Raw genomic sequence first — 12,660 nt, forward strand, 5'->3', positions numbered from 1 at the left:
CAAGTGGCATTCCCCCAAGCCAAATGGCAATGGTTTGAGATTCCAGGCAGCTTGCCAAAGCCTCAGATTGTATGAGCATGACCCTCTGTAGAGCTGCATGCACTGGGATCATTTACCCCCAACCGTAGTTTCACATCCTATATCAACGCTTCCTTGTTCGCACAGCCGCCAACATGTACTTTAACTCCTCATATGAAACCAGAGAAGATATCAAAGCTCCCCACTACATGGCAGGTGCTGGAACAGGATTAGCAATGTTGCACTTTACTATTTCTAAATAGAAATGAAACAGATGCAGATGTGCACTACGAAGCCATGAAAGAAACAACAGTCTCTCTGAAAAAGCTATCAAATGAAATCAAACAAAAAATCAATACAAAAAATAAAGACAAAACATTTCATTATGTGGTAAATGTTAGTAGCGGTGGTTCTTTGTCATTTTGACCCTCTTTGTTTGATGTGGCACCTCAGGCTGTATAACTTCATAACGACTGCAATTAGGTCAATATATAAAAAACCTTTTGTGATTTGCAATTATGTGCAACTCTCTCACCCTAGTGCGCAACTGTTACACACAGAGCTCGATTTCACGAATAAATGCAAGTTTTGCCAAAGCATAAAGCACAACATCATGCCTTTGACAGCCTTTTGTATATAAAGCGTTTTATTACAGTGCATTCAAGATATACATTTTATTCTGTATGTGTTATTCCTCGGAATCGAACCCACAACCTTTGCATTGATAACATCGCTTTTCAACGCAGCTACAGAAAGCAGAACTGCAAAATTGAGCGTACTCGTTTTCAAAGACATGATCGGTGTAATGACAATGAATGCTTGTGTAATAGGTACTAAAAAAAGAGCCGGTGCGCGCGCGCACTCAGATGCCACTGCTGGCGCGTAAATGCTGCAGAGCGTGTTTGTTTGCCACGGTTATCCACCCACTAAAGTCAGATAAACACAGGCCCTCTACTTTATAAGTATCATTACTGCAATATCCACTCTCACACACCCGAGTACTGTTTGAAACCCATTAAACAAACTATCACTCCATGCACTGTAAACAAAAACAACAACAACAACAAACCCAGCTGACCGCACACAACACACCTTCAAACTGGACTTTAACGGCGCTTTCGCAGTCATCTGCGCGATCTCTTCCTCCGTGTACTCTTTTAAGCTCCCGTCCTGCATAAGCACCGTGTACACGTTTCGCCGGTGACCGGTAGCAGCATCTCTGTTGTCCTGTTTGACAGCCTGAATGACTCCCGTGAGCGGTGCCGCGTCTCCCGGTGAACCCGGCGCGTATACGCGGCTTCCGATGACCGAACGCTTCACCAGCCGCCGAGTATGCATAGTTCATATATCAATGAAAGTATAATCACGCTGAACAGTAATTTCGCTTTAAAAACAGCAAAACGCGACCGGACAAACCTTGCGCTCTGCGAATATTATCACGGGCCGAACGTGCGACATTTTCACAGATCTGGAGCGCATCCACATATTTCACCACTTGGTCCGCGTTCATGTACAACGTGAACTTGCACGTTCGGGACCTGCGACCGGTGCACCGTTACAACATGCAAATAGGAGATTTTACTTTTGATAACCTCTGCATCCGACCGACTGACCACCGGCAACCGATATCTTTCTTCTATCGACCTGTTTGTTTTCCTTGCCGTCGTTCCCTTAAAGCTGGCGGGCTATAGAAAACGCGGAGCGGAGCGCGAGTTTCGGATCGATAAACATGATGCGTCTTGCACAATACAGACTACGATATTTATGCGATAAACCACTGTGGATTTATGCGGATGGATGTCAGAGCATTGTCTAGCTCATCCACTGTTCTGAGTGTTCCTGCAATGTGCAACGTTATGCCCCGGCCTCCGCAGACCGGGTGTCGCACGAGAAAGACTCCGTTCCGTGTAATCCGTCCGGGTTTTCCAGAGACAGTGGCTGTACCGGCGGAATGTCGCCTGTAAACATGTGCGCTCGCGCGCCCCGTGTGAACTCTGATTGGCCGACGACGCACACGCCTCCACGCGCTCGCTTCTCAGATTAATACAACGGCGCAAGGATGAAAAGGGAGCGCTGTCACCACTTGGAGGTAGTAATTTAGGCTACCTACGTTTGTCATGGTTCATAACGATACTGAAGATGAGTTCCCGCGGAATAAAGGGGAGATGAATGCGAGACAACGTGACCCGGCCATAGTGAATGACGCGGCACGTGAGGGATTCCCGAGGGTCCTGATGCTGGATGAGTTATATTGCAGAGTAGGTTAAATCCCTCACTCTAATCATACTCACTTAAAAAGCAGGCTGATCTCACTCTAAGTACAAAACATTATGTGAAAAGTTGAGGAAGTTAAGACATTTTCATTTTATTAGCCAATTTGTGTTACACATTTCCTGTACAAAATGTATACTCAAGCAACCATATTTTCAGGAGTGTAAAAAATCAAGCACATTATTAATTAATGACTAATCTGAATATTTTAGGGTTTTGTGTTCCCTTGTTTGCAGTGGTAACATTTTCATAGATTATAAATAATATTCATAACAGATACAATGTAAATAGTGATTTTTCAGAGGTGTAAAATGTCCTCAAAAATGTAACTCAAGTGAAAGTACAAGTACTGAGTGTAAATTTTACTCAATTAAAAGTAAAAGTATCTGGCCAGAATCATACTTGAGTAAAAGTAAAAAAGTATAAGATTAAAATTGTACTTGAGTATTAAAAAGTAAAAGTAATAGGAAGAATGCAAACTAGAGATTCTTGTTTAAACTTTGAATCTCTAAAACCATGAAGTGAATGAAACACATACAAAGTTCTATCATGCTTTACAACTGTTTGTATTTAATTGTATTTATTTATCAAACTATAAGCCTACTACAGACATAAGTGTCTGCTAAATGACTAAATGTACCTAATTTCAGTATGCAACATGCTGTTCACACTGTCAGGCCAAATCCAATTTTGGTGCATATCCGATAGGAATCCGTGTGAACAGCCAAAAACCACACAAAATCCTTTTTTTCCTAATCCGTTTCAGGCTACATCCAAAAATATTTTTTCAAATTGCATTTTCGTAAATCCATTTCAGTCTGACCGCCCTGATCGCATTTGTATAGCTTTTTGGTTACGTCATGCTGTCACGTAAACACGTCAGATGTTGAGACAGCATGACGTCATTGCCATAGAAACAGATAATCCCGAAAACGGCAGAACGCTACGGGACGCACAGATCAGATTTAAACAGTTGTGATACACAATATGGACAGAGTTTGTCAAATTGGATATGCACCAAAATCAGATTTGTACTGACAGTGTGAACAAGGTCTTAGTCTTGATAGAGAGGCTAAATAGCAGGGAACGTGTCACACGGGAACACACTTCATGTGTTGTCGGTTTCAAAGAAGCGAAAAAATCTTCATCATCAGATGAACTGTTGGCCAATTCCTTAGTGTGGTCTAAAGGCTCCAGAATAAATAACATTTACATTAAACTGGCCATCAGCACAATTCAATTGATTTAGTAAGAGCAAGGGAAAATAGAATGAAGTAATCTCTAAAAAATAAGTACTTTTTGACTGTAAATAAAATTGTAAGGAGTAAAAAGTACTTTTTTTCTTACAAAATTTAATTAAGTAAAAGTATTGATTTTTAATTGTAGTCAAGTAAAGTAAAATTCCCACAAAATAATACTTAAGTACAGTTATCAAGTAAAATTACTCAAGTACTTTACAATTTTACCAATTTTGAGTTTACAGTTTACAAAGGTCTCTAAAAGATCCCAAACGAGGCATTAGGGTCTTATCTAGCAAAACCATCCTCATTTTCATCCTAAAATAAAAAATATGTACTTTTGTACTTTTCACAACTTCTCATCTTGCACTAACCTTGTGACATGCCAACGCGACCTTACGTATTGCGTAATCATGTGGAAAGGTCACAAGTTGCATATCGTCACCTTCCTAAAATAATTGCCTTAGTAATTTTTTCAGGTTTCTCAGAAAACACAAATAAATGGAACTAACTTCAGTAGACTTGGTGTTCTTCTTGATACAGCTGCCATTTAGAAAAGCTTGTAAAATTGCCTAAGTCTCAATGTCTTTTGTCTTAGGTAAAATAAAACCAAACACACGTTTATGACTCTTGACTTTATACTACAGGGGTAGAATAGCATGATCTGTTCAAAGAGGATGTGGGCGCTTTTACCAACGTGGCCAGGATCATGAGGAGATGGCTTATGCAAAAAAAAAAAACATTTTTGTCAAAAAATGCAATTATTTTAGGAAGGTGACGATATGTGAATCACACACTTGCAGATTATTAACAATAAACTGACACAAAGACATTAATTAGTATCATTCCGCATACAAAACACATCTGAACGCTCCTCTTTCTCCATACTTATAAACACTGGAGCGGTAGTACATTATGCATGACCTTTTCACGTGATTACATAATATGCAAGGTCACAAGGCTAGTGCATTTTTCTTGCTGAAAATAGGAAGACCCTCAGTTGGGATCGTTTAGAGCCCTTTGAAGCTCAATGAAACTGGCCCACTAATGTCAACTAAATGAAGAGTTTGGTTCCAAAACACAATAAATCCATTTTGACTAATTTGAGTAAAAATGTATTTTCTATACCAAGAAAGTGACAAGATGAAATTTTTTTTTTTGCAAATTTCTATAAATCTATTGAATCAATATATAAATGTTAATTCATCTTTGCCATGTTATATTCATTTAGTTGACTAGTGGTATACACTGATTAAAAAAAAAAACATTAATGGCATTAATAAAAACTCTTCCTTTGTCATATTAACAACACTGTCATTGCTGCTGTCATCCTTGGGATGTCTTCGCTGAACTTTTTTGACAGGGATCAGCTTAAATGTTTTGGTCCTGCTCGATTTTTGTTGACTTCGAGTAAAATAATGGAAAGTTTTTAATAAGATCCCCTGGGGTCAATGTGTTAGCATGACAGAAGCTTGATGCTGTCGGGTGAGAACAAGCAACAGCCGACATTTATCCGTCGACCGAGTGGCTTACGTTTCTTCCCCACCACAGAAAACCACCACAGGTTTATCAATGCCAACAAAATTACTATTTTGTTTTTGTTAGTTTATCACAAAGTAGATGAGGAAAACTAGTATTCTGTGTGTATTCAATGTATATTTGTTGAGTGGATTTATTGCATTCTGCAGAGAAGAAGGACTGGCGTTTATCGCGTTTTGGAAAAAAGGGAGACAGGATGACCGAATAACAAGGCCGATATCGGATTTTGTGTAAAATTAAGAATTTACTTTTAAATACTGACCTGATACAATACTGATTTTGGTGGAAACTCATTTTTTAAAATGGTGTTTATCGCATTTTTGAACCAAACTCTTCATATGTAGAAAAACCCTGCAATGTTTTCCTAAAAACTTCCTGACTGAACAAAGAAAGACATAAACATCTTGGATGATTGGGGTAAGTAAAATATCTGGATTTTTTATGTGGAATATTTCTTTAATGCAAATTTTGTTGTTGGAACAAAATAACCCAAATAATCACATTTGAACACACAATATTAAAATGTAGCTGTAATATTTGCATCTTAAATATATTGACATCTGTTAAGTGTATAAACTTATTAACCAAAATTTACCATCCTGTTAAGCAATTTTAATAGGTCAATTTCAACAATTTCAATATTACAAACATTTATCTAACCATTCTCTGAACCACGTGTCCTCTGCAATGTCACTGAGGACTGGAGCCGAGCCCATCGCAGGCAGGGTACACACGGATAGATAGAGATAGACTTTCAATAGCAGGACACTGAGGTGCAATTTACTGACTCCAATTCACCTTACCTGCATGTCTCTGGACTGAAAGACACAAGAGAACCCAAAATAAACCCACACTGACACAGAGCGAGCATTTAAACTCCATACAGAAAGACCTAACTGAGGCTCCAACATTATAATAAACGATTTACAGTGAAAGGACAGAAGCTGCAATGTTATTATTGTTAAGGATATCTTGTCATCATGTGTGCATTAGTAAGTGTTCAAGCATGGGATGCCATCATGTCTGGTTCAACACATGTTTGCATGTATGTCCCTGTCGGCATGACTTCTAACATACTGGTAGCATTGATTCTTTTTAACTATAGCCTGTTCATGTATAGTAATTATTACTGTGTGCTTGCGAACAGGATTCAGTCATAAGAAGCTGTCCATTGGAAATACTCCTTAGGGATGAAAAGATCTAATAAATATTTATGAAGAAAATGTATATAAAAAAAAACTATTCTGTGTCCTTCAACCACAGATTCCTTATGAAATAATCACATTTAAAATGCATACAGTCTCAATGAATCAATAACAGGCAGTCGAGGGGAATATGCTCTTTATTTACCACGTGACATAAAACTAACTATTGAAGATTGTTTCCAGACACTTTCCAAAAAAATTTATATTTTGTAATTTATATTGACATATATAATATCAATAGCTTTGTTTTACTATGTTTTACTGAAATGATCATGTAAACATAGAGCTAAACATGTTTGATTTATAAATAACACATGAATTGGCCAGTAAATGGCGAATAAAACATGCACACACATCATGTTATTAGTCCAGCATGATTTAATAAGCAACTATCATAATAAAAAAATGATGAAATAAATGCAAAATGTACTGTTATTTACAACCAAAAGCCTAAAATGTGATAAGATCGAAAAACATAACGTGTAATGTTTCATCATGATATTAAATAAAATAAGGACCTTCTCAATACAGAACCTGTACCAACAACACAATGTACCATTATTACAAGCAAACACACAAACAACATCATCCACAGTCTAATTTACTCAATCCTTAAATTTGAATCCTGCTATTAACCTGTTCACTCATTATGTTAATAATAAACTTTTAAAAAAACATTTGGAAAAACTCCAATGACTTCCAAAGAATCGTTTCTGTTTTCTTTGTGCAGCAGAAATCTTCTGTGATGTTAAAGGTCTTTTATGGAACATATAGCATAAGCAATATTTATTTTTAAGAGTGTACTGTCATTGGAAATGAGCGGTTGTCAATGGTTACAACATTAAAATCATCCTTAAACAGTGATATATTATAACAGCTCAGAATAGTCCTTTGAATATTTACAAGTGTTTCTTGGCATGAAATTGTCACATGCATTGTCACGCTTTGTTTTGTTTTTGATTATACAGCTACATGTAAAAGCAGCTAGCAACTCAAAAGCATACCTGATGATAATAATAATAATGTCTGTACATAAAAAGCTGCCAGGCAGTGTGGCAGTACCATTGATTTCTCTTTCCTCTGTGCTTATCAGTCTTTTGAAATGCGGCGTACCTATTATATGTCAAAACCTTGATACACGCTATCAATACAGCTGCATGAATTAAAAACAACATCTCATATTGACGTAACATAACTCAAAAACATCATAAGTGGCATTTAAAGGACTTAAAGTCAAATCAGAAAAGGATAATAACCTATTAAGACACACTCACATGAGTACTTTGCGTACCTTAAACTTCATTTTCACACCTGAGGCCCTTAAGTGTCTCAGAAGTGCGGCTACATTTAAACATTTCATTTGATATGCATCACCTGCTTCCTACATCATCTTTTGTGGACCTAAAGTAGTTCTGAATCATACAGATGACTGAAGTTCCTTATTGGCTGAAAGTCCTGCTGTACCTCTGGTTGTATTTTTAGGATAATGTAAGGACACCGACTTGTTTTTTGCTTGAATTGTATCATGTGAAAATGATCACAGCAGATGCAGCGTGCAAAAACGTGAAAACGTCTAGTACACGTTATGAATATGTCTCTTAAGAGGACAGTTGATATAAAAGGGGCACCGCTGTGCCCACATCTTCATATTAATAGCATAGCAAACCCACTTAGGGGTGTTTCATTTCTTGTGCTGGGTCAAGATGACTGTGATATTGTTTACAAGTAGATCTTCATGGCTTTAACGCCACATTGAAACCAAGGGGTGCATAAATGCTGTACTCTGAAAGTTTCAGGGGTGATTCACTAAACCGTTGTGGCACTTTTGCATGCGTCATTTTCACTAACCACTAACAATCAAGTTAAATGAGCAAATAACACTGTGGCATAGTGCTGTTGTATTATTATTTTTTTCAGTGCACAAATGCCGCCTTCTGCAAAATTTGGCTTTTTATATATAAAGTTTCATTCACAATACTATTCACCTGGCGCAGTTAAATTTTTTTAACGTTGATTTTCTTTTGATCATATAATAACTGGGCTTTATTTTCTTTAGGTGCCTTGAGCAGTGCTTTACAGTTCATCATTCACCACATGAATTACAGCGCGCAAGCAACGTTTAACACTATTTTTGGGTGTGCTTCTTTTGTTTGGGTGATAGCTACAATAATCGACTAATTCCTGTAGTAAATCAGCTGCTCATACATGTTATACGAATTATGCTATATCATGTTTAGTGAATTGTCCCATGAAGGGTTAAGTGCATTATACTTAAAATATCACCCCAGATTCTATGTCGAATAACAAACGAGTTCCCAGTATCCACGGTCAAAGACGAGAGATCTCCCGGTTCAGATCCAGTTCTCCAACGCTTTCATAGTCTGGTTCCACTTTCCCGTTACTCTGATCAGTCTCTTCAACTGCTTTGGGTATCTTAATGCTCTCGTACCCCGGTTCTCCATTCTCTGTAAGCTCCTCCTGAGATTGAGAACCAGGAACGATGGGGAATTCATCCCTGACTGTGGCGTAAAGATCACTCGAAGTCGACTCCGGCACCAGACCCTTGATCTCTGCGATGCTGCTGTAGTCGTGATCTGTTTCCTCAATAACCGCCTTCCCTACCTTGGAGTACATTTCTGATAACTGGAAATAAAAATGTAGACAACTTAAATTAATATTATTATAGCATGACGTGCAATGTCACTATTATTTATGCTATAATGTAGTTTATTAATATTTATAATTATTTTAAATAAAATGAGCAGCATTTCAGATAAAAATATTAAATATGGTAATACGTTTATGTATGGAAATCATACTAGTTTTCTATTATAAGACTATCTTAAGGGAATTTTCTTTTAAAGATCAGATGGGGACCCATAGTTACCATAGATACCTTCACATTGGGCCGCCAATTTGCTAAATCCTCAACTGTGGGTAACATACTTATGCCGCAATAGTTAACCTGTCTGGAACCAAGCCGATTTAAACCACATCACTGTGTGACACTTGCATTTCATGTGATCTCCCAAGGGTTTTTCCCTCCTGGGACTTTTTTTATTTCCCCGGCTAAAAAGTCTGGGCTTTTTTCTCCTAGGGGGTTTTTCAACCCGGGGAGGAAGCCTTCTTGGGCTTAACTTAGCACCCTCTTCTATACGTTACATTAGTAATACGCTCGCTTATAATGTTGATTCATAGCCGCAGCAAATTTAGCTGCTTATGCTATCGTGTATTATGTTGTGCTATCTGTCTGCTTTTCACTGCTTCTATTAACGTAAAGCTGCTTTGAAACAATTACCAATTGTGAAAAGCGCTATATAAATAAAATTGAATTGAATTGAATATGGGTATATTTTAAGTAATTTTACGGTATGTTTCCAACTTCCAAGTGCTAAACATTAGCTTCTAAAATCCTAAAAACTGGTGTTTTATTGGAAAATAATGATTTTTAATAAACCAACATAGAGAATAATGAGTTCAAAAAATTTGACGTACTTTTCTAAAAATGCCTCTTTAAATTCCTAAACAAACATATACATTTTTTGAAGGATAGAATGATGTTTGTACTGCACAACAGCAATTCCTAATAGTAAAAACAACAATAGCTCCTTTTTTTTTACAGTACAAGGGTCTTTTAGATGAGAGTTTTTCACAAGTACTTACGTCATCATCCAGAGACATGTTATCCTGCAGCTCTGGAGTCAACGACGAGGAGTTTAACTGCAAGACAGCGATTGAAACGAGGTGATTAGTTTAAACTGACCCGCATTTAAATCAATAAAAACATACATCAGCGTCAGAAATGGAGCGCATCAGCTGACATGTGTCGATGTCAAGAGAAGACTGATGCATAACAGAACAACTCATTCATTACTTAAAGAGTCAATGATCGAAATCAAATGTATAAAGCACTGTTGCCAAAAGAGAAACTGTACATCCAAAGAAAATCAATAACTAAGAGTCATTAATTAACAAAGTAAATCCTACAGCAGATCAATAAGAGACACCTTAGCTGTTGAGGAAGAAGATCAATCCCTGTTTCAAATCACCGCGCTGACAGAAAAATTACAGTTCAGTGAGAAACGATCTGTAACCTCTTTACTGTTAAAGCTACACCGTTTAAGTGTAAGAAAACTTTGATGAAACCATCTCACCCGTGTGTTTTGGATCTGCACGTGGGGTCTCGCCAGATCTGCTTTGATATTGCTTTAATTAGCAAAGCAATTAATTTAATAGCTTCTGGGGGCGTTGGGGTATCTCGGCGAAGACACCCTTGACCTGATCACATAACAAATGCCTCTTACCGTATAACGTGTCTGCTAATTCACTCCTGCCTTTGTCTTTGTCCAGGCCTTTTTATTAATTAAAGTGCCTTCCCTATTGACTTTGTTGTATAAGAAATAAGTAACGATCAGACAAAAAACTGATATGATGCATAGTGTGAGGATGCACACAAAAGGCCACCAGACATGGCCTCATGTATTGTGTCCATTACTACAGTATTTGCTTTCAGCGTGCCCACACGTCCTCAGTGTCGCTAACAATGAACGTCCTTCCCCTTAGAGAGAGACCTCCTGATGTGTTAAAATCACAGTTTATCTAAACAGTTGCCCTCAGGCCAACACACTTTTACAGCAGGGCCGACGCAGAAGCGTCCCGGCTTAAACACAGACTGATGGAGACGGATGGATTGTTTCCCGCCTGGTGGGCGTGGTTTTCAAATTAGCATAACTGCGCTCTGTCTCTATACCTGTACACAAGTCCTAAGCTCACTTTATTTTATGTGTCCATCTAAAGTTTTTGTTTGGATTGATAGCTAAGATAAGCAGCTGATCCTCACTGCATAAAGATGCTGAAGTAATTGAATTACTCTTGATGTTAAAATATGTTATTGAAACTCATATCGCATGTAAACAATGCAATGCGCAGTTCGTGGGCAGGTTAGGTAAAAACAATTACGTCATCTTTTGGCTCTCCAGTCAGTGGAAATGTGGGTCGGCTGAGACGGGTCCCCTGCTGGTTCCGGCCCGCAAACCAGCATCATTTCTTTAGATAAGGGCTATAAATGATATAGAGTGCAAGGACAAAGACAAAAAACTGAAACAACAAAGCAGGGCAAGCGAACACCAGGGCAAGAAAGAGAGAGAGAGAGAGAGAGAGAGAGAGAGAGAGAGAGAGAGAGCATGAGGGAATGATGAACAAAAGAGATGTTGGGCGGTGGTGACACAGTAATGCGGTAAGCTGATCACACAATACACAGACAGCGTTTTCAATACTCTACAGACACCTTCATTTGTATGCTACAGGCACACATACATCACATCTTAAAAGGTTGTAATTAAACGGGAAACAAACAGCCTGTTATTGTCCTCAGCGGTCTTTAACTTCAGCTGTAGCGCTGTCCCTTTGGTCTGTTTATGAAATAATTCCTCTCTTATATACACTACTGTATGTGTGATGTCCTGCATCTCTTATCAAGAGTATCATGAGACGCTTCTGCTCAAGGAAATCATTACCGCATTATCAACTGATGCTGTTTTAACCCCTTATTACATTCTCTAAAGAAATGGTAGTAATGCTGTTAGTAGGGCTTGAAAATAATTCAACATCAATATATTTCAAAGTAATATATATATATATATATTTTTAAATAACGGTGATATGGTCTAAAAATGAGTGTTAATCGCGGGTCAAGGCGCTTCTTCCTTCCAAAGCACTCCCGTGGCATCTTTCATAGCTAAGCTTAAATCTGTAACACGTGTAAAATCATATTATTGTCACCATGCGATCAATTAATCTGGTCTGCAGGGTTTGAACAGAAAAGAGCTGTCACTCAGAAGTACGACAAGAAGTTGTGTGGTTAGTTTACATCAAGTCACAGCTTCCAAATGAAGACACCATATAGAAAAATAGGCTTACGCCATCAGGTGCCCATCACGTTTAAAAAAGATGCAAAAGTTAAAAGTATGTATGCAGCTATGACACTATGTATATAATGTAGTATGCTAGTATGTAATATTTCATTATGTAATTTGCTATGCAATTACAAATAGAGCTTTAATATCAATTTTTATTATTTTAAATAGCCTACACTGTAAAACTAATGCCCCATGAAGTTGAAACAACTTGCTTTTTAAGTCAATTCAACGTACAATTTTAAGTTTAGACCTGTGAATAGTTTACACATCTGTAAAACAAACGGATGTTATTTAACTTACTTTTTTAAGTTAATATAGCATAAAAATGTATGTTGATTTGACAAAAATGCAGCATTTTTTCAGTGTACTACCATTCAAAAGTTTTAGGGTCACTTTCACTTGATTCATAAATATTTTTGCACATACTACTATGAAAGCAAATTGATAAAAAGCTATAAAAGAAATCCATTA

General features: G+C 37.5%; 2 protein-coding genes across 7 annotated transcripts in view; both read right to left on the reverse strand.

The window, feature by feature from the left end:
• znf704 (zinc finger protein 704) overlaps positions 1-2,200 on the reverse strand; it is an 80,090-nt gene extending 77,890 nt beyond the window's left edge. For 2 of the 4 annotated variants that reach the window (XM_065290849.2, XM_065290848.2), the window contains exon 1: positions 1,111-2,200. In XM_065290849.2, coding sequence (XP_065146921.1) covers positions 1,111-1,356 — 246 coding nt within the window. In that variant the 5' untranslated portion in view covers positions 1,357-2,200. The remainder of the gene's footprint in view (positions 1-1,110) is intronic. The other 2 variants (XM_065290850.2, XM_065290847.2) reach the window with 1 other exon arrangement.
• Positions 2,201-6,390: 4,190 nt separating this feature from the next.
• The window catches only part of pag1 (phosphoprotein membrane anchor with glycosphingolipid microdomains 1), a 58,591-nt gene continuing 52,321 nt past the window's right edge, over positions 6,391-12,660 (reverse strand). For all 3 annotated transcript variants that reach the window (XM_065253710.2, XM_065253709.2, XM_065253711.2), the window contains 2 exons: positions 9,935-9,991; positions 6,391-8,914 (listed from right to left, as the gene is read on the reverse strand). In XM_065253710.2, coding sequence (XP_065109782.2) covers positions 8,600-8,914; positions 9,935-9,991 — 372 coding nt within the window. In that variant the 3' untranslated portion in view covers positions 6,391-8,599. The remainder of the gene's footprint in view (positions 8,915-9,934; positions 9,992-12,660) is intronic.

The sequence above is a fragment of the Paramisgurnus dabryanus genome, chromosome 19 (genome assembly GCF_030506205.2).
Source record: "Paramisgurnus dabryanus chromosome 19, PD_genome_1.1, whole genome shotgun sequence".
In the NCBI taxonomy this organism is placed as follows: Eukaryota; Metazoa; Chordata; class Actinopteri; order Cypriniformes; family Cobitidae; genus Paramisgurnus; species Paramisgurnus dabryanus.